The following is a 22,994-nucleotide window of genomic DNA, read 5'->3' as shown; positions in this document are numbered from 1 at the left end:
ACCAATTATGCGGGTGGGGGGGTCTCCCACGTCCTCCCTTCTTTCATCCACCTTAAGGTCACGGTGAGAAACCTCACCTTCGGTAAACATCTCACCTGCTCTCTGATGTAAATATTATATTGAAAACATAGGCCCTTTGAGACATTTTGTCCGCTTCTTGACTCTTAGTGACTCGAGCTTTGTCGCCCCTTTTCCTTGGTCGCGAGGGCCGTTCATTTGCATGTCCCACCCGCTCTGCGCCCGGGAGGCGTGGCCACCAAGGGGCCGGGCCCTGCACAGCGCCCTGGGGAAGCTGGTTTGAAAGCTCTGGAGCGACCCCAATGCCGGGTAAAGGACAAGATTTGCCCAGACGGAAGGGAATTTGGGGTGAAGTGGCCGTAAGAGTGTGGGACGAAACTGTTTCGGGCAGAGCGGTCGGAACTCACCTGAGGAAAGCATGGGGGAGGAGTCACTAATAAGAATGAGTGGCAGGGACAGGGCGGCCTTGCAGCGCCCTCGGTGTTGGAAGGGAAGACCGTACAGCGCGATGGGGACCAGGGCGGCGGGCCGCAGCCAGGGTGTGGGTGGGCGACGGTCAAGGTGCCTTGAAGCGGATTCTGTCCTCGGGAGCTGCGGTTCTTCCTCCTCCGCCCTCACCGGCGGGCGACCTTAGGCAGGGAGTGAAATGCAACGGGAGCCCTGGAGGGAGGGTGAAGCCGCACGTGCAGGAGGAACCTCCTTTTGGCGAGTTCAGGCCCCGCAGCTGCGGAGGTAGGGGACCCTGCGTGGCAGCCTGCTGAGAGGCTGCGTGCTCCGCGCGGTTGGAGGGGGGAACCTCCAGCCCACCTCCTCTTTTTCAGCCGAGAAACCGCTAGTTACCCCCTTTCTTATGCGACCAAGATTATAATAACCCTGTCACCTTTCACGGCCCTCCGGGTCTGCGCCCATCCTCCTCTGAGGATTCGCTCATCCACCCCAGGCCTGTTTTCCTCACTTGTTGTCCCTCTGGCAGACCCTAGGCCCCTTGGAGTCCAGCCACCATCTATCTGCCCGCTGTTTCCACCCACCACATTCCCTCCCCAGTTCTATCCCAGCTCTTTAAACGGTTGGAGTTCAAACCTCAGACCATGACAGCACACGGGCCTGGACTCCGGTATGGCCCTGGACAAGTTCCTTAATCTCTCTGAGCCTCAGCTTTCTTCCGTGTGAAGCAGCGGTAACATTGTTATTAGAAGCCTCCCGGCCCCAGCACACCGACGTACATATAAGTGGATATCCAACCTGCCTGTGAGGGGTCGTCTTTTCTTTGGGTTGTTTGTTGTCCACAGAGGTCCATACTTTATGTTCCTGGAGGCACCAGCGGAGTCACTGATGCACCCCTGCATCCAGCATGTTTAAGGAAGACAGTCTGGGGAGGGCAGGGAAGAGCCTAGAGGGTCCCCTAATGATTAGGGCTGTGATGGGGATGTTACTGGAAAAGGGTCCCTATCCAGACCCCAAGAGAGGGTTCTTGGACCTCCTGCAAGAAGGAATTTGGGGCAAGTCCATAAAGTGAAAGCAAGCTTATTAAGAAAGTAAAGGAATAAAAGAATGGTTACTCCATAGGCAGAGCAGCGGCATGAGCTGCTCGACTGACTATACTTACAGTTATTTCTTGATCATCTGCTAAACAAAGGGTGGATTATTCATGAGTTTTCCGGGAAAGCCAATTCCTGCAACTGAGGGTTCCTCCCCTTTTTAGACACTATAGGGTAACTTCCTGATGTTGCCATGGCATTTGTAGACTGTCACGGCAGTGGCAGGAGTGTCATTTAGCATGGAAATGCATTATAATTAGCATAGAATGAGCAGTGAGGATGACCAGAGGTCACTTTCATCACCATCTTGGTTTTGGCCAGCTCCTTTACTGCATCCTGTTTTATCAGCAAGGTCTTTGTGACCTGTATCTTGTGCGGACTTTCTATCTCATCCTGACTTAGAATGCCTAAGCTAGTGGGAATGCAGCCTCGCAGGTCTCAGCCTTATTTTACCCAGCCCCTATTCAAGATGGAATCGCTCTAGTTCGATCGCCTCTGACAGGGGCAGTGCACTTTCACATCTTGGCCTTTGCTGCCTTATCCTTCCAGATCTTTCAGATGCTTGCCCTCTGGCATTCTAGGATAGGAAGACTGCTTCCAAAGTGACGCAGGATTTTTCTCAATTTTCCAACTGCAGACTTCTGGCTGGCGATGCCCCTGCCCATGCCTAGCTCTGCCCCAGGCAGGAGGTGCCCTGCCCACTTGGGCTTGCACTCTGGTGGGGATCCTGCAGCCACCGAGACTGCATGCTCAGCCCCAGTAGGAGGGGGTGTGTGATCAAGTGAGTGCCTCATCTTGCCAGCCACTCCAAGTGCTGGCACAGGAGCGGGGTCCCTTTGGGGCCTGCAGCTGGATCAGGCCTGTCAGAAGCGACTCCTGGGGTGAACTCTGGCATCCAGATGAAGGGAACATGGTGGCACCCAAACAGGAAAGCGCTCGACTCTGAAGCCCCAGAGGGGGTGTTACAGCCATGCTAACAGCTCTTTTAGTCCCACTGTCAGCAGCCTGACAAACAGGGGCATGTTAACAACAAATGGGGGGTGTGTTAACAACTCTGTCAGTCCTGTTGCCTGCTCCTGCTGGAGGCTCCCTGGCTGGCCTGGCCCTGCACTGCTTCTCATGGCAAGGGGTTGCCACTGGGCACAGACGGTGGGGGAGATGTGGAGGGCTATGGTGTTACTGCCTTTTTCATACCCTTTGCTGACAATGGAAGGGTGAAAAGGGCGGAGAAGAGTTTTATGAAGCGATGAAACAGCTCTCAGCTGAGAGGGGATGCAAGGGTGGTCCCTGACCTGAAGTCGGGTGGTCTCTCTCTCAGTGTGGCTGGGTCTGGGGATTTTATGGGCTCAGAAGTGGGGACTGCATGCTGATTGGTTTACGAGTATGCAAAAAAGGCTAAAACAAAGGCACCATTCAAAGGTGGCATGACAGTGTAGAAAACCAATTAGGGAAGGGTAGATACATGTAAAGTAAGTGAAGGGTGGGGATCAGTCAGAGGAAAGTGCACCAACAGGAAGAGAGGTTCTCAGTTCAGTCCATGGATTTATCCAAGACTTGTAGCTTAGCTTTCCGGCTTTAAACTGCCTTTGGTTTGAAAGTTGGGTTTCACTGGGGACATGCCACTATCTGCCTAGGGGTTTGTCTGCCTCCTGCCACTATTAAAAGTACTAAATCAGTGCATCTAGCCCGAGGGCTGCCCCTAGTCCAGCCAGCAGAGGTTTTTGTTTTGTTTTGTTTTTCTTTTAATTAAAATTTTAATTAAAAGGGACTAATATAGAGGGTTTTTAAAAAATTACCATATGTGTTGAGTATTTATGCTATGCCAAGCACTTCCCATATATTTTCTCATTTAATCCTCAAAATAGCAAGGGTGATTGCCTTATCTCCATCCTATAGATGAGAAAGCTGAGACTCAGAGAAATTAAGAAACTCATATGAGGTCATGTTGTAGGTAAGTTAGTTTTTGCTGCATCATAAACCACCCAACTGTTTATGATTTCAAACAGGTAATACTTGTTTCTCAACAACTGGATGGGGGCTGGATGGCCAAGGGGCCTCATATTTTAGGGACAGGAGGAGCTCATCGTCAGCTGGGTGATGGGGATGCGACTGCAAGTCTCATTATCCAGGAGAGCTTGAACATAGGGGTTGAGTTGCAAAAGCAGCATAAGGGCAGCAACACAAGAACTTTCCATGTCTCACTTATGTCATATTTGCTATTCTCCCATTGGCCAAAGCAGGTCACAAGGGCATGGCCAGCCGGTATGGAAGGGGACAACCAAAGGGGTGGACACAGGGAGTGAGAATTGCTGCTATTTTCCCCAACAAAGAATCTACCATCCATAGCTTCTAAGTGTACAACTGGAAATCAAAACTAAGTTTGTCTTACTTGAAAGTTCAAAACTGTCTTACAGCTACTGCCTGGGGTCTAGGAATCCAGAACATTCCACACATTGCCTAAGTCAACAACCTGTTGCACACACACACCTGCAACTGTTTTGCAAAAGTATGTGGATCTGGTTGTCATTGATAAAATGCAAATTAATTTAGATGTACTATTCAATTCATAGTATAATTTTGTTGTATTTTCAAATCAACAGATATTTATGTAATTTCGAAGCAGCTCTTCACAAAATATTCATTAGTTACAGAAGGAAGTCACTTCACAGTGGAAAAATCTGGCAGGTGCCACCTTAATCAAGTAACCAAAATGAACATCATCAGTAATAGGACAAATTGCAATCGTGTGCCTCCTGATAGTCTAGCAAGAAGAACACAGCATCACTTCTATGATGCTCCTGCCAATAATATATAATTGGAATCTAATCCTAAAGCAACAAATTCAAATTAAGGAAAATTCTACAAAATAATTGGCCTGTAATAGAAGTGTTAAAGGTCATGAAAGTTAAGGAAAGACTGAAGAACTGTTCCAGACTGAAGATGAAAAAGATGTGAGAAATAAGTGCAGTGGTGATTCTGAACTGGATCCTGACTTGGCAAAACTTGAATAGGTCTGTTGGTTGGATGGTAGGAATATAGTAATGTTGATTTCCTGATTTTTGCTAGCTATATTACAATTTTATTGGATTCAGTCCTTGTTTACAGAAGACACACAGTATGTAGGGGTTATAAGAAGTCAGCTCAGGAACTTTCAAATCATTTAGCAAAACAAAAGTTCTTCGTACTTTAATTCCAAGACTTCTATAAATTTGAGATTATTTTTAAAATACTTAAAAAAAACTCCTTTAAAGTCTCTCAACATGCTGTCCTATTAATAATAGATTTCTAAATTTTTTATTTTTATCAACGTTTTGTGTGCCCATAGTTTGAAGTATTAAATTGTTTTTATTTATTTATTAAAACTTTTTTAATGTCACTCCATTCAGAGGTAATGAAGTGTTAGTTTTTTTTGTTTGTTTTTGCTTTTTTTTTTTTTTTTTTTTTTTGAGACAGTCTCGCTCTGTCACCCAGGCTGGAGTGCAATGGTGCAATCTCGGCTCACTGCATCCTCTGTCTCCCGGGTTCAAGCAATTCTCCTGCCTCAGCCTCCCGAGTAGCTGGGATTACAGGCGCCCGGCACCATGCCCAGCTAATTTTTGTATTTTTAGTAGAGACAGGGTTTCACCATGTTAGTCAGGCTGGTCTCAAACCCCTGACCTCAGGTGATCCAACCGCTTTGGCCTCCCAAAGTGCTGGGATTACAGGCATGAGCCATTTCACCTGGCCTGAAGTATTAGTTTTATGTCTTTTTTTTTTTTTTTTTAAAGAAAAGTAGTTCCCTTATCTCCACTTTCCCCCTTTCCAGCACCTCAGAGGCAACTGCTTTCAGCTGATTACTTTGACAGGCGTGACCTTATTTCCACATAATTGCTTATGTCATGATTTTTTTCTTTTTGAGATAGGTTCTTGCTCTGGGGCCCAGGAGGGAGCGCAGTGGCGCTCTTGTAGCTCACTACAACCTTGAACTCCTGGGCTCAGATAATCCTCTGGCCTCAGTCTCCTGAGTAGCTGGGACTACAGGTACATGCTACCATGCCTGGCTAATTTATTTTCACAGAGACAAGGTCTCACTATGTTGCTTGGGCTGATCTCTAACTTCTAGGCTCAAGTGATCCTCCCGCCTCGGCCTCCCAAAGTGTTGGAATACAGGTATTGAAATCAAGTTTAGCCTAAAGCTGCCTCCTTATATATTTAAGTTTGGCCTAAAGGTTTGTCTGTATATCGTGACAAGTGGAGGTGTAAACAGACTACACTTGTGCCAATCACTGAGTTTTGGCCAATCAAATGTAGCCAACTGTTCAAACCACGTTCAGATAAGGCAAATGCCAAGCTGTAGCCAAGCCCAGCTGTTTCTGTACCTCACTTCCATTTTCTGTCCGCAAACCTTCCACCGTGTGACTGCGCTGGAGTGTCCAAGCCTACTCTGGCTGGGAAGGCTGCCCAATTCTTGAACTGTTTATTGCTCAATTAAACTCCTTTAAATTTAATTTGGCTGAAGTTTTTCTTTTATCACAGGTGTGAACCATCGTACCTGGCTGTCCTAAATTTTTAAAAACTATCATGCAAGTCATAGGTGCTTCCTCAAGACTGTCATTATCACGTACTTGTAGTATGCCCTTACTCAATTTTTATGGTTTTAATTTAAAAATTGGAAAAAGAATCTGCCTGCTCCACTCAGTGTAGTTCAGTTGTGTGCTGCTAACAACTGAACCATGGCATCTATTTTGAAACCATTTGGAAGAAATCACAGTACTTTGGTATCTTACTGAATATTCTTAGGTAGTTGGCTCCTGAACAACGTGGGGGTTAGAGGCTCTGAACCCTGTGCAGTAGAAAATCCGAGTATAACTTTTGACTCTCCCAAAACTTTACTAATGGCCTGCTGTTGACTGGAAGACTTACCATATCATAAACAGTTGATTAACACCTATTTTGCATGTTACCTCTATTACATGCTATATTCTTACAATACAGTAAGCTAGAGAACAAAATGTTACTAAAAATCATAAGGAAGAGACCATAGATTTACTATTAAGTAGAAGTGGATCATCATAAAAATCTTCATCCTCAACATTAGTTGGGTAGGCTCAGGAGGAGAAGAGGAGGGGGTTGGTCTTGCTGTCTTTTTTTTTTTGAGATGGAGTTTCACTCTAGTTGCCTAGACTGGAGTGCAATGGTGTGATCTTAGCTCACTGCAACCTCCGTCTCCTGGGTTCAAGTGATTCTCCTGCCTCAGCCTCCCGAGTAGCTGGGATTACATGCGCCACCATGCCCGGCTAATTTTATATTTTTAGTAGAGACGGGGTTTCTCCATGTTGGTCAGGCTGGTCTCGAACTCCCGACCTCAGGTGATCCGTCCGCCTCGAACTCCCAAAGTGCTGAGATTACAGGCGTGAGCCACCACGCCCGGCCTTGGTCTTGCTGTCTTAAGTGTGGCAGAGGCAGAAGAAAATCTGTGTATAAGTGGACCTGTGCAATTCAAGGCCATGTTGTTCAAGGGTCAACGGTAGTTTTGAACTTCCCCCAAGCATTAGACTCAAAATAACCTGTGGAAAAGAATTTTGTCAACTCTAAAAATGCTGATAATTCAGCTGACCTTGTTTGTAATACCTGTCAATAAAGACTATACTATCTTGGGGTTTTCAGAGAAGAAGGAATCTTTTAGGACTGATAATTCACAGCCTGCTTGTGCTCTACTTCGGTTTTCTTTTGACCAGTAGACCAGACATGTTAAAAACAGAGGGAGTAAAATCACTGCACAAAAGAATCTTACTCTGTCAGTGCCATGGAAGAACAGTTGATTTGGGGATCTACTCAGTCACTTGGAGACTAGTCACATAGTCAATTATAAATCTACCTAATCATATAGTTTTTTAGCCTATATTATCATTTTGTCCAAATCTTAAAAAAAAGTTATATTCCTTACCTATAGGCAAATATATCACTAAGTTTATTTCCTTATTGATAGGATTAAGTAATCAAGGAACGGGAATAGTCTAATTTTTCTGTTCTTGGTGATTCTGATACAGCTCCGATGACTGGAGGAACACCAGGGTCCTTGGTCTCGCGCTGACAGGATTGACATGGACACACATGGATTGGTTTTAAGAAGCAAAAAGTTTAATAGGCTAGAAAGAAGGAAAGAAGAAGAAAACAGCTCCCCTGTACAGAGATAAAGGGAGGAGGGATTCAAACAAAGAGAAAACCCTGTGTGCCGCAGAAAAGTGGCTGCTTATACTGGGATGCTGGAGGAGGCGGTGTCTGGTTTCCATAGGGCCCAGGGGATTGGTTAGACAGGTATGTCATTCACGTAGCCCGTGAAAAAACTGGCCCTCCCATCCTAGCCTTTTAACATGCAAATGCAGGGTGCCATGTCATTCTACACACATGGGGATATGTTGGGGCAAGGGAGAAGACTGAGGGAATCGCCATGTCTGGGTGGACCCAGTTTCTAATGACCGGGATTTGCATAGCAAAGCTTGCCAGCCCAGCTCTAAGAGCAGGGGCTTTCCTGCTAGATAAATGTTTCTGGAGCTGCTTTAAAAGAAACAACTTCCCAAGGACCCCCTTTTCCTCTCTAGCTGCCTAAAATAATTTCTTAATAACTCCTATAACAATTCCATGTTGGGTTCTAATGGTCACCTTTTCCCCTTCTAGGCCACAGTCTAAGATGATTTTTTTTTTTTTTTTTTGAGATGGAGTTTAACTCTTTTTGCCCAGGCTGGAGTGCAATGGCACGATCTTCGCTCACTGCAACCTCCGCCTCCCGGGTTCAAGCAACTCTCCTGCCTCAGCCTCCCGAGTAGCTGGGATTACAGGCGTGTGCCACCACACCTGGCTAATTTTGTATTTTTAGTAGAGACAAGGTTTCGCCATGTTGGCCAGGCTGGTCTCAAACTCCTGAACTCTGGTGGCCTCCCAAAGTGCTGGGATTACAGGCATGAGCCACCGCGCCTGGCCTGTGTGTTTTGAGATTTATTATAGGAACTGGCTCATGTGAAATGATTATGGAGGCTGAGAAGACCCACAATCTGCCATCTGTAAGATGGATAACTAGGAAAGCCTGTGGTTTAATTCAGAGTGTGAAGGCCTGGGAACTTGGGGGGGTAGGGCTGATGGTGTAAGTTCTAGCTGAATGTGAAGCCCTGAGAACTAGGAGCACCAATGTCCAAGGAAAGGAGAAGATGGATGTCTCAGCAAAAAAAGAGTAGGCAAATTTGCCCTTCTTCTTCCCTTTTGTTCTGTTTGGGGCCTCAACAGATTGGATGATCACATTGGGAAGGCCATCTGCTTTACTAATTCACCAATTCAAATATTATTAATCTCTTCTGGAAACACCTACACAGACACACCCAGAAACAATGTTTACCAGCTACTCAGACATCCTTTAGCCCAGTCAAGGTGACACACACAATTAAAAATCACAGATGGTTAAAAAAATCACAGATGGGAAGAGTTAAGAGTATAGGCATGCTAATAAAAGCTTAAGTAATAATGATTTTATCCAGTGTTTATCTTTTCAGGCTAAAAGTTGTAGTTTAGAATACAAAATGGGAAGGGCAGATAACTTTTGTGTGTGAATTTCCATCTCCCTACCATGGTAAAAATAATTTTAGCAAAACAATTTTAATGTTAATATTATAATAGACATGTAAGCACAACATTGTAGAATACAAAGAGAATTTTTTTTTTCTTTTTTTAAGTGGGGCTTGGGAATTTTCATTTCACAGAGTCTTCTTGTTATCCAAGGCATTTTTAGAGGCCAGTCTTTCTAGTCATATTTGATAATGAGGAAGATGAAGTAATTGACTTCCCCAAAGTCACATAACAACTTCATGGCATAGCTGAGACTAGACTCCTGCGATTCAGATTCTCAGGCCATCAGTCTTTCTACAACAAAATAGTGATGCTTAAATACTTGAGATGCGTATCACAAAAAAGGGGATTATTAGAATGAAAACACTGATTAGGACAGAATAATTTAATGGCATTTTATTTCTGATAAACTCCTCTCTCTTCAGTTTTAACTCTCTGAAAAAACTGTGGGCATGTGAGAGGCATGTGAACCAGAGCAACTCCATCTTGAATAGGAGCTGGGTAAAATGAGGCTGAAACCTATTGGGCTTGTAGTCCCAGATGGTTAAGGCACTGTAAGCCACAGGATGAGATAAGAGGTCAGCACAAAATACAGATCATAAAAACCTTGCCGATAAAACAGCTTGCAGAAAAGAAGCCGGACAAAACCCATCAAAACCAAGATGGCCACCGAGAGTGACCACTGGTCTTCCTCACTGCTACACTCCCAGCAGCGCCGTGATAATTTACAAATGCCATGGCCAAGTCAGGAAGTTACCCTATATGGCCTATAAGGGGGATGCACATCATCAAGAAATAACCATAAAAATGGGCAACCAGCAGCCCGCTGGGCTGCTCTGTCTGTGGAGTAGCCATTCTTCTATTCCTTTACTTTCCTAATAAACTTGCTTTCACTTTATTCTATGGACCTGCCCTGAATTCTTTCTTGCGTGAGATCCAAGAACCCTCTCTTGGGGTCTAGATTCGGACCCCTTTCCTATAACATCATTCTGGCGACCAGTGAAGGGACTATAGTGAGGAAACCCCCGACCCAAAGGCTAACTTTGGGTAAGTGGTGGGGTCCTGTAACAGTCAGTCATAGATTTCTACCTTAAAAACCAGGTTCAAATGTGAGTAAGCAAGGTATAATAGATAAGGAATTTTTACAGCTTCAAAGTGTGACCTACCCAAAAGATCTTGCCTCTTAAGTATGAACTGCCAAGTTATTCTCTCCTCCTCCCAAGAGAAAAATCATTGTTAAATAGGAACAGACTGACACACAACAACATGTAGAAATTAGAATACTTTATTATAAATATTTTCAGAATATAAACTGATTTTGTATCAAGACTCTTTGAAACTTTAGAAACTTTATGTAACCTAAGATTATAATATATTTCATTTTCCACTTTCCAGCCTAGAAAATACACTGCAAGTTAGATCTAGTAAAGGAGAAAAAAATTGCTTCACAGAGAAAAACCAATGAACATAAAATACCCAACTCAAAACTATAACAAACCCAATCAAGAAACGGATTGTGCAAAGGTCATTAATCCTCCAATTTAAAATAAATAACCTGGAAAATAATTCCACCATCAAAGCAATTTGATGAATAAAAGCAGAGTCACTTTCATTAAAGGAAATTACACTATATGTTCAAAAAATGTAATAATGCTTTTAGAAAATGAGGAAAAGCAATTTCTGTGTTGGAGAGCAAGCATGCTAAACACTTTGTTTACTAGGCCTTTGTTAGAAGTTAAAGAACCTATTCACATAAGAAAAGTGGTATGAACACGGATATCATAAAACCAAGCTCTCACCTATTTTTTCAATTTAACTTTGGGAGAACCAACTTTGAAAGCTTCAAAATCCAAGAATAGACTGGTCCCAAAGCATTTCCTCCTCTGTCCTTTCTTGGCCTTGTTCCTTTTTCTTTTTTGTACGCTTACGTTCCTCTTTCTTAGAGACTACATCTCGGCTTTTTTTCTCCTTTCGATTCTTAAGCTTTTCTGTACTGACATGTACGGTTTCTATTTCCACCTCTGTTTTCTTTCTTTGGATGCTCTTGTGTTTGTCTAAGTCAATTTCCTCGCAGCTTTTTTTTCTCTTATGCTTAGACCGCTCCTCCTCTGATTTTTCTCTGCCTTCCTCTGGGTGCCTTTTCCTCTTCTGATGTATCTGTTTGTGACTGGCTTGATGAGTACTGGTACTGTTATCTGAGGAGAAGTGCTTGTAAACTCCAGGTTCTACACCATGTGAGCCACAAATATATTCTTGTTGATTAAAGTTCAGGGGTACTGGTTTTTCTGAGAAACAGTCCCTGGTGAACTGACAGTAGCTCAGAGAGTCTAGTCTCAATCTGCTGTCATGGGCTGGTAACCACTGAGGCAACCGATTTTCCACTGTTTGTGGGATATTGCATGATCTTGGGTAGGTCTGGATGGTTTCAGATGGGAGTCTCTGGTCAAACATTCTATACGTGGGTCTGGAATTAACCTCTCCTTTGTACCCACAGGTTTCCAAATAGTCCCCTTTCATCTTTCTGAAACAAGTCTTTGGCTCTAAGCCTCTGGCTTTCTGTACTTTAATATAATCTTCAAGTTCATCTTGAAAAGAGTCATATGTCTTCTTTGAATGCTTCATTAGGTTGACAAAACGGGATTTTCTGCAAAAAAGGGAGAAAATTCTTACCAGATCATCTTGTCCTGAGCATTTCCTTTGCTCTTTTTTTTTTTTTTTTCTTGAGATGGCGTCTCGCCCTGTCGCCCAGACTAGAGTGCAGTGGGGGTGCTCTTGGGTCACTGCAACCTCTGCCTCTTGGGTTCAAGTGATTCTCCTGCCTCAGCCTCCCGAGTAGCTGGGATTACAGGTGTGTGCCACCACGCCCAGCTAATTTTTGTATTTTTAGTAGAGATGGGGTATCACCATGTTGACCAGGCTGGTCTCAAACTCCTGGCCACAAGTGATCCATCCACCTCAGCCTCCCAAAGTGCCAGGATTACAGGCATGAGCCACTGCACCTGGCCTCCTTTGCTCTTAAAAAGAGCTTTGAAAAACAAAGCAGCTCAAACAAATTACAACCTATTTCAGCATAAAAGCTGAGTATCTTGACATTATATGCCAAAGGGTAGCATCAGGATGGTCAGATACCTCCCAGGTCACGTACCAGTAACTTTACCCTTCTCAGAAGTGAGACGAAGAGGGCAGAAAGGAACTGATACACATGTTGCTGTCATAGGGCTAAAATGTGAGATAAGCAGGGATGTGTGGATAGGAACCACACAACCACGGTGGGTGGCTGATATTAATGTTCAATTAATTTCTGAAGTTCTCATGAATTGGTTTCCTGTATATTAGTTTCTAAGAGAAGTAAAAGAACCACAGATACAGAATTTGATTTTTAAAATCTTCAGTTCACTCAAGATAAAATAAACGTACTCACCTGACGAGAGTACTGTAAGACTTAACAATAAGAGGATGTTTATAAAATTGATTGGGAATGCTGAAAATCAGAAATTCAGTTATAAGATGAAAACTACTTTTAGGTATCAGGTATGAGGGAAGATGAAAGAACAGAGTTCTGTATCTTCTGTGTAGGCTTGGATTTCATTCCACTACTTCTGATTGGTGAAAAAAGCATTCTAGAATGTCTTCTGGTTTGTTCTCTCTTAAAGTACTGGTGAGAGGAATAAGGGAAGAAACAGGGGTGAAAACTGAAAAGGGATAGGACTGATTTGGAGAAAAGTTTCGGAAGAAACTTGCAGTAGATACACCATTTTTGTTTGCTTGATTCTTTTTTGGGGGGAAGGGCAAGACTGTTCCTGATTCTTTTCCTCACCTCAAATCCTGAATAAATACAAATATAGCAGAAAAGGTACTTACTATGAAATTATAATATTATATATATTAAAAATATATATATATATAAAAAAAAATATATATATATATATATATTTTTTGAGATGGAGTCTTGCCCTATCACCCAGGCTGGAGTTCAATGGCACGATCTCGTCTCACTGCAACCTCCGCCTCCAGGGTTCAAGTGATTCTCCTGCCTCAGCCTCCTGAGTAGTTAAGACTACAGGTGCGCACCACCACGCCTGGCTAATTTTTGTATTTTTAGTAGAGATGCGGTTTCACCATGTTGGCCAGGCTGGTCTCCAACTCCTGACCTCAGGTGATCTGCCTGCCTCGGCCTCCCAAAGTGCTGGGATTACAGGTGTGAGCCACTGTGTCCCACCTGCCCTATATATTTTTGGTGATACAGTTTATCTCAAAAAATTAGGAGGGCATATATCCCATGTAGAACTGAACATTTCTTCAGCTCTCAGAAACAAGGCTTGTTTCTGCTAAAGGGAAGAAATGTTCAGTTCTACATGGGATATACTCCCTCCTAATTTTTTGAGACTAATGATCAGCCAGTTTTTCAAATTTGGAAATTTGAGGTTAAAAAGAAAATCTAAATGAAGCCTAATTTGGCAAGTTAGAAAATATAGTTCTTGTTCAACTTAAATAGTATACAAATTCTGACTAGAAAAATAATAAAAAATAATGTAACAAATACTTGCTTAAATATGGGCAAACTATTTTAACCTATACTTCAGAAAAGAATATATGCAAATGGCCAATAAGCACATGAAAAGATGTTTAAAAGCACTGATCAGCAAGTAAATGTGAATTAAAACCACAATGAGATACCACTATGCACTTACCAGAATGACTAAAATGAAAAAGATTGACAATACCAGTGCTGATAAGGATCTGGAACTCTCAAATATTGTTGATAGGAATGTAAAATGGTACAACCACTTGAAAAACAGTTTGGCAGTTTCTTAAGAAGTTAAAGATACATTTACCATATGATGCAGTTATTCTACTTCTAGGTATTTCCTTAAAGGAAAAGGAGATACAGTCATGCACTGCATAATAATCTTTTGGTCAACAATGGACTGAATATATGATGGTGGTCCCATAAAATTATAGTGGAGCTGAAAAAGTCACAGTAATGTGAATAATGCACAATTCATTATTCATGTGTTTGTAGTGATGCTGGTATAAACGAATCTACTATACTGCCATATAAAAGTATAGCATACACTATGTACAGTACATAAGATTTGATAACTGGTTTATGATTTTTATTTACTATACTATATTTTAAATTATTTTAGAGTATATTCTTTTTCCTTATTAAAAAAAAAAGTTAACTGTAAAACAGCCTCAGGGAGGTCCTTCAGAAGGTATTCCAGAAGATGGCACCATAGGTGATGACAGCTCCATGCATGTTACTGCCCCTGAAGACCCTCCAGTGGGACAAGATGTGGAGGGAGAAAACAGTGATGATGATCCTGAACCCTGTGAAGGCTTAGGCTAATGTGTGTGTTTGTGTCTTAGCTTTTCATAAAAAAGTTTAACAAGTGAAAAAAAAAATAGGGCCAGGTGTGGTGGCCCATGCCTGTAATCCCAGAACTTTGGGAGGCCAGGTGGGTGGATCACTTGAGGTCAGGAGTTCGAGACCAGCCTGGCCAATATCGTGAAACCCCGACTCTACTAAAAATACAAAAATTAGCTGGGCATGGTGGCGCATGTCTGTAATCCCAGCTGCTTGGGAGGCTGAGGCTGGAGAATCGCCTGAACCTAGGAGGCAGAGGTTGCGGTGAGCCGAGATTGTGCCACTGCACTCCAGCCTGGGCAACAGAGTGAGACTCCATCTCAAAAAAATAAAAAAATAAAAATAAAAAATAAAAAATTAAGAATAAAATAGGAAAAGGCTAGGATAAAGATATAAAGAAATAAAATATTTTTGTGCAGCTGGACAATGTGTTTTAACCTAAGTGTGATTACAAAATAGTCAAAAAGTTAAAAAAATTTAAAAGTTTATAAAGTGAAAAAATTACAGTAAGCTAGGGTTAATTTATTACTAAAACAAGAAGAATTTTTAAAAATAAATTTAATGGGCTGGGTGTGGCGCCTCATGCCTGTAATCCCAGCACTTTGGGAGGCTGAAGTAGGCAGATCACCTGAGGTCAGGAGTTGGAGACCAGCCTGGCCGACATGGTGAAACCCCATCTCTAGTAATAATACAAAAATTAGCTGGGTGTGGTGTGGGCACCTATAATCCCAGCTACTAGGGAGGCTGAGGCAGGAGAATTGCTTGAACCTGGGAGGCGGAGGGTGCAATAAGCCGAGATCGCGCCACTGCACTATAGCCTGGGTGACAGAGCGATACTCTGTCTCAAAATAAATAAATTAATTAATTAATTTAATGTAGCCTAAGTTTACAGTATTTATAGTCTACAGCAGTGTACAGTAAGATCTTAGGCCTTCCCATTAACTCACCACTCACTGACTCAGAGCAACTTGCAGTCCTGCAAGCTCCTCCATTCATGCTAAATGCCCCACACAAGTGTACTATTTTTTTTATCTTTCATACCATATTTTTACTGTGTCTTTTTGTTTAGATAGGTTTAGATACACAAACACTTACTGTTGTGTTACAACTGTCTACAGTACTCAGTATAGTAACATGCTGTACAGATTTGTAGCCTAGGAGCAATAGGCTATATCATATAGCCTAGATGTGTAGTGTGTAGTAAGTTATACCATCAGTCTATGATGTTTGCCCAATGAGAAAATCATGACACATTTCTCAGAATGTATCCTGGTCGTTAACGGACACATGACTGGGTGTCTATACAAAGACATGAATGTTCATATAGTTTTATTTGTGATAGCCCCAGAAAGAAAAGAAACTCAAATGTCAATCAACAGGTGAATGGATTAAATCAAACAGTGGTATAACGATACAATGAAATACTATCAGTGATAAAAAGGAATAAATCATATTGATACACATGACGTGAGTGAATCTCAAAATAACGAAAATAATTGTAATTCTTTTTTACTATTTAAAATAGTGATACACTAGGCATAGTGGCTCATGCCTGTAATCCCAGCACTTTGGGAGGCTGAAGTGGCAGAACTGCTTGAGCTCAGAAGTTCAAGACCAACCTGGCCAACACAGCGAGAACCCATTTCTAAAAATAAATAAATAAAAAGTCATAGAAGTCTGATAAAAGAGTACATACGATATGATTCCATTTATATAAAACTCTAGAAAATGGAAACTATAATAACAGTGGTTGCTTGGGGAGAGGTGGGAGGAAAAGATTCTAAAGGGGCATTTTTTGGGCGGTGATGGGTATGTCCATTATCTTGATTGTGGTGATCCTTTCATGGCTATATACATCTGCCAAAACTTACCAAATTGTATACCTTAAATACATACAGTTTATTATATGCTAACTATACCTCAATAATGCTGTTTTTACAAAGTCACTAATGGCTGGGCGCGGTGGCTCAGGCCTGTAATCCCAGCACTTTGGGAGGCTGAGGCAGGCAGATCACCTGAGGTCAGGAGTTCGAGATCAGCCTGGCCAACATGGTGAAACCTCCGTCTCTACTAAAAATACAAAAAATTAGCCAGGTGTGGTGGCACATGCCTGTAGTCCCAGCTACTTGGGAGGCTGAGGCAGAAGAATTGCTTGAACCCGGGAGGTGGAGGTTGCAGTGAGCCGAGATTGCACCATTGCACTCCAGCCTGGGTGACAGAGAGAGACTCCGTCTCAAAAAAAAAAGTCACTAATAAGATTTAAAAGATGTTGATAATTGTTGAAACTGGGTGATGGATACATGAAGGTTCGTTATACAATTTTCTTTATTTTTGAGTATGTTTGAAATTTTTTGGTAATAAAAAGATTTTACTTTACATCTACTAGGAGGGCTATAGTGAAAAAAAGATACTAGTAAGTGTTAGCAAGAATGTGGAAAAATTGGAAACTTCATTCATTGTTTGTGGGAATGTAAAATGGTGCACCTACTTTGGAAAATAACTTAGCAGCAGTTTCATCAATTCCACTTAGCAATTCCACCCATATATAGCCAAAAGAATGAAAACCTATGTCCATGCAAGAAGTTGTAAACAAATGTTCACAGCAGCACTATTCATTACAACTAAAAAGTAGAAATAACCAACCAATGCCCATCAACTGATAAATGGATAAACAAAATATGGTATATTCATATAATATTATTCAGCATAAAAAGGAATGAAGTACTGATATATGCTACAACACAAATGAAGCTTGAAGACATTATGCTATGTGAAAGAAGCCAGTTCCAAAGGACCACAGATGGCACAGAGATGAATAAAGAGGTGAATGGAACCTTACTTACCCTTATCAGGCTGAGAATTTGGTGGAGAAATCTGATCATATTCACTCAGTTTTTCAGCATGAATTTTCAAACAGTGAGACTACACAATAACTGGTGAGCTAAAAACCACGATTCAGAGATCAAAAATCAATTTTTATCCAATTCTCCACTCTCACTCATCTGAAACCAAACACAATCTTGTTACAAAGATTAAATAATTCAAAGTTTATAATCACATCAACATAGACCAATCATCTGAAAATTCACAAAATTCACCTTCATTTTATTAATTTGCTTCTTATAAATCTGAAAATAAAGCCTAACTTTTAAAAATGTTTAAACATACTTTATTTTTTAACAATATATTTTATATAGTTTTATTTTTAACTGACAAGTAATAATTGTATATATTTATGAAATACAATGTGATAGTTCAGTACATGTATATAGTGTGGAATAATCAAATTTGGTGAATTAGCATAGCCATTACTTCAAATGTTGATCATTTCTTTGCAATGTGAACACTTAAAATAATCTTTTACAGCTACTTTTAAAAATATTGAAATAATAAATACATTTTGAATATACATGAACTATAGTCACCTTCTTGTGCAATAGAACACCAGAACTTATTCCTCCTATCTACCTGTAACTTTATACCCCTTGGCAAATGTCTTTCCTTTCTCTGTCCCCACTTCCCCACCCTACCACCCAGCCTCTGGTAACCACCATTCTACTCTCTACTTCCTTAAGTTTTTAGATTTCATGTATAAGTGAGATCATATGGTATTTGTCTCTCTGTGCTTGCAAAGCCCTAACTTTTTGAGCAATTTTTTTTTACCCTGGAATAATAAATAAGATTTGTTTATTTAAGAAGAAATTACTCCAGATTTATTCTACCCTAGGTATATACCCCAAAGAACTATAAATTGAAAAGAACTATAAATTGAAAAAGCACTTATGAGTTTTAATATATTTGGTCTGAACTAAAAGTTTACGAATAGAATTTCGCTTGCTTTCAAATCAAAGCATCAGCTTCAGTAGATAATCCTATGATTAGAATTACTTCTAACATAAAGTTTTATGTTTCTGTTTGTGACAGAGACTACCAGTTGCCTTCCAACACATTTTTTTCTTCTTCCTTAGTAACAAACCTTAGGAAATGTGTCTAGCTTTTAGTCTTTTAGACTACATTTTCTGGCCATTCTTAAAGCAAGATGTAGCCATGTGAATAATTCTGGTCAATAAGAAGAAAGCTGAAGTGTTGTGTAGGATTCTAGGAGGGATCCTCCCTTCTGCTGCTGAAATGAGGATGCCATGGTTAGAAATGAAACAGTCATCAGAGAACATGAGGAAGTAAGTCAGGGCCTTAGAATAAAAAGAAAATGTCTGGGTCCTCTCTGATGATCATGGAACTGTCCTAACAGCTTTGTACTGCCTAACTCCACACTTTTAAATGAGACAAGGAATAAACTGTTATGGGTTCAAGCCATAACAGAAAATAATCTCTGAATATATTTAAAGCCAACCATGTAAGAGTAACTAAAATGTAAATGTAGGGAAAAGGACACTAACATTTTCAGAACACAGTTATGAATGATGTATATTTTCTGTATTTTTCTACATTGAATATTACTTTATAATCCCATGAAAGTTATTTTTAAAATTTCAATGAAACTCAAGTTATCACAGAGCCCGCCCTTTGACTATTTCTTAGACCTCTGGGCTCTGAAGACTGAGCCCAAAATATACTAGACTAGAATACAGTAGATTAAGAATTAGGGCAAGACAGAGATTGTCACTTCCATTTTTCAGGTTGAATAAACATACTTAGAGAGGTCAAAGTGATTTGCTCAGCAATTAATGGTGGAGTCAAGGCTTGAATCCAAGTTCTCTCAATCCAAGGCTAAGACATGACTGTAATTATGGTACTTTAATCTCAACCATCACACATGAAATAAAATGCAGTTTCTGACATGATTATCAAGGGGGAAAACTAGATGAGTTCTCTAAAAAACCACAGCAGGCCTTATGTTTCATTTAAGTAAATGTATCTACTACTTTTGGTATCCCAGACACCACAGATTAAAGAGATCCAGTAGCTCATCCAGGTCTCAGAGCGTGAGAAGAGCAGAATGGGAAAAGCCATTGTAATGTAGTATACAAAAGACTATTCTTTCTCCAGGATACTATTATACAGCAAAGATGATACAAGTGAGGAGCTATACCATATAAAAGGAAGTAACACTGGACAGGGAATCAGATCTCATTTATTGGCTTAGTCATGCCCATGACTATCTAAAAATAATCACTACTCCTCCGGATCTCAGTTTCTTCATCTATAAACTAAAGAAGTACGATCATTAGACATTTTACCTTCCAATGCTAGCATTCTATAATCCTGTGCCTTGAAAACAAGGCAAAGTCAAGGGTAAGACTGCTGCATATTGTGTTGTAACCTTTGATTAATTTGATTAGTAAAGGAAGACTCTGGGGATCTATAATATCTCTTGACTTATATTAATATTTTCCTGCTCAAGCTTCATAATATCTTCCTTATATTTACCACAAGAACTGATACAGTGGCTTTCTGGATAAGGTAGAAGACAGAATGGAGAAAGGAAAAGAAAATGAGCTTCAGAATTAGAAAGATCTGAGTTTAAATCCTACTTCCCCAAATGTAAGTAAGGAAGTTATTTCCCTTCTCTGAGTCAGTCATCAAAAGGACAATACTTTTCTTGTATGGATTAAATAAGATGACATATATGAAGTTTACCCACTATATTTAAAAAGTGACATTAGGATATATTCCTTCTATTTTCAACCTACCTCATAATGCAAAATCCTTTGTTATTTGAACTGTAACACTACTCCACAGACATCTTTTATAAAAGGAATCTGTAAACAAAGTTCAGTCTTTGTTCATTCAATGTGGTATCTATCAATAAAAGAGAGGTAAGACAGAAGATTATATTAAATAGTTAAGGTAATATTTTTAAACTTCAACTACTATATTTCATATACCATCTCAAATCTTAATTTTCTGAGTGCTTGCAAGGCTAGAGTAATAAATTTTTGCTCATTAGAATAACAATTTTAATATGAAAATAGTAAGACTGTAATATTTAATATACTAACATATTTTTTAGTCTACAAAACACCATCCTGAAGGAAAAGTTACTGGGGCACCAATATTGAAAGCCTGGGCTAAGAAATCCAGTCTTGGCATTTTATGTTTTAAAGCTAACAATCTCAAGAAATGCAGTCAATTTTAAGACAGCTAATGATTCTAGATACATCACCAATGTCATCTGAGAATCACATGGGGGAACCACAAACCATCTTTATTTTTTTTTTAAAACAGGGTCTGGCTCTGTCACCCAGGCCAGAGCGTGATTCTCCTGCCTCAGCTTCCTGAGTAGCTGGGAGTACAGGCGCGTGTCACTGTGCCTGGCTAATTTTTGTATTTTTTGTAGAGATGGGGTTTCGCCATGTTGCCCAGGCTGGTCTCGAACTCCCGCGCTCAGGTGATCCACCCACCTTGGCCTCCCAAAGTTCTGGGATTACAGGCATGAGCCACTGAGCCCAGCCCACAGACTATCTTAACCTGTGGTAGGCAACCTTCTTCCATGGCTGGTACAAATACAACCACACAAATTTCACTAAATAGAGCTCAGACAAGCCCTTCAAAGCTACAGTCATATTCACATATTAGCTTCTACAACTTTTGCTGAAAGTGTTTCTCACTTAATGAATTATCTATGCCAAAATTACTACATTTACACTTGGGGTCTATACTTCAATCTAAAGTTCCTAACAGCTAAAATTTATTTTATAGAAGTTTACCAGTTTATACATAGGGTGCCAATCATGTAACATCAAAATTGTACTTTCTACATGGCAGTTTAAATGGATGAGTTAGAATCATATGTAATGTCATGGAGAAATGCCCATGATATATTAACGGGAAAAACAATATGTAGAACTCAATCAATTGCTCAATCATAAAATCCAATTTTAGTATGAACAACCCAACATATACAACCCAAACTTAAGTATATACATATGTATTTACTGTAAGGAAGGAATTAATGCATTTGGCCTCCAATCCATTCACTTCCTTTCCTGGAGAAGAGGGAAAAAGACAAGGATGGTGACATCCAGACCTCAAGTAAAGAGCCTAATGATATTTGCTGGGAGGAAGAGATCTTACCACTAAAATGCTCTTAGCAAGATGTCCCTGGCTAAAGATTAGCTGTAGTAAATAAACCCAGAATCTATGAGACATCTCTTTCTGAAGAATGCCACATAAGCTATACAACTCTCTAGGGTATAACATGGAGATGAGTCACAATTTAAACATTCCCACTGTGTGAGGTGATCTTGTGAATCTTACTTAGAAACCTTAACTATTTATTCTGGGCAAGAGACACATGTCCAAAGGGGAAAACATGGTGTATTGGTCTGTTCTTACACTGTTACAAAGACATAACAAAGACTGGGTAATTTATAAAGGAAAAAGGTTTAATTGACTCACAGTTTTGCACGGCTGGGGAGGCCTTAGGAAACTTACAGTCATGGTGGAAGGTGAAGGGGAAGCAAGGCACTTTCCTTTCAAGGTGGTAGGAAGGAGAAGTGCTGAGTGAAGTAAGAAAAGCCCCTTATAAAACCATCAGATCTCGGGAGAACTCACTATCATAAGAACAACATGGGGGAAACTGCCCCTGATTCAATTACCTCCACCTGGTCTCTCCTTGACATGTGGAGATTATGGGGATTACAATTCATTATGAGATTTGGGTGGGGACACAAAGCCTAACCATATTACATGGTCTGAGGAGCCATCCTTCATGTATTAGACACGCTGCTTCAGTTGAGTCTCTTGACTGCCTGTATCCTTGAAATAATTAGTAAACCTGATGCGTTTGATTTGACAGTCTGATCTTGTGTGTTAGCTCAGTATCCACAGAAAAAAATCTGAAAAGATACATGCTAAACTTAATGGGGTTTGAGAAATGGGAAATTGGGTCAGAAAATGAGTAGGGTCAAACATTTAACATATTGCTCTTTGTACATCTCTGTATTAATTTTTGCAAAAAACATACATGACTTTGTACTTTTAAAAACTCCATAAATATTTAAGTTATACTGGGTATCTTCAAACTAATCTTAATATTAATGCCAGTGTATGGGTTAAAAAGATTTGCTTAAAAATATTATGTGCTCAAGATAATTATAAATCAGAAACATTTTAGAAAGGACTTGAAGAGTATTAAAAATGTATCTCAGGCTGGGTGTGATGGCTCATGCCTGTAATCCCAGCATTTTGGGAGGCAGAGGCGGGCGGATTACTTGAGCCCAGGAGTTTGAGACCAGCCTGGCCAACATGGCAAAACCCTGTCTCTACTAAAAATACAAAAAATTAGCCGGGCATGTTGGCACATGCCTGTAATCCCAGCTATTCAGGAGGCTGAAGTACGAGAATCTCTTGAACCCAGGAGGTGGAAGTTGCAGTGAGCCAAGATTGCGCCACTGCGTTCCAGCCTGGGCGACAAAGTGAGACTGTCTCAGAAAATATATATATATTATATATAATATCTCAATTATTTTTTAGTTGTTTTAAAATAAAGGACTTAATTACATTTGACT

The 22,994-nt window shown here is 40.6% G+C and overlaps 1 protein-coding gene across 1 annotated transcript in view; it reads right to left on the bottom strand.

Moving 5' to 3' along the window:
* Positions 1-10,421: 10,421 nt before the first annotated feature.
* Positions 10,422-22,994, bottom strand: part of KRCC1 (lysine rich coiled-coil 1) — a 29,255-nt gene continuing 16,682 nt past the window's right edge. The window contains exons 2-4 of the mRNA XM_003805856.5: positions 20,175-20,283; positions 17,367-17,525; positions 10,422-11,796 (exon numbers count right to left, since the gene is read on the bottom strand). Of these exons, the coding sequence (XP_003805904.3) occupies positions 10,995-11,774 (780 nt within the window). The 5' untranslated portion in view covers positions 11,775-11,796; positions 17,367-17,525; positions 20,175-20,283 and the 3' untranslated portion in view covers positions 10,422-10,994. The remainder of the gene's footprint in view (positions 11,797-17,366; positions 17,526-20,174; positions 20,284-22,994) is intronic.

This window comes from Pan paniscus, chromosome 12, assembly GCF_029289425.2.
Source record: "Pan paniscus chromosome 12, NHGRI_mPanPan1-v2.0_pri, whole genome shotgun sequence".
Lineage (NCBI taxonomy): Eukaryota > Metazoa > Chordata > Mammalia > Primates > Hominidae > Pan > Pan paniscus.
This window is presented reverse-complemented; position numbering and strand designations above follow the sequence as displayed.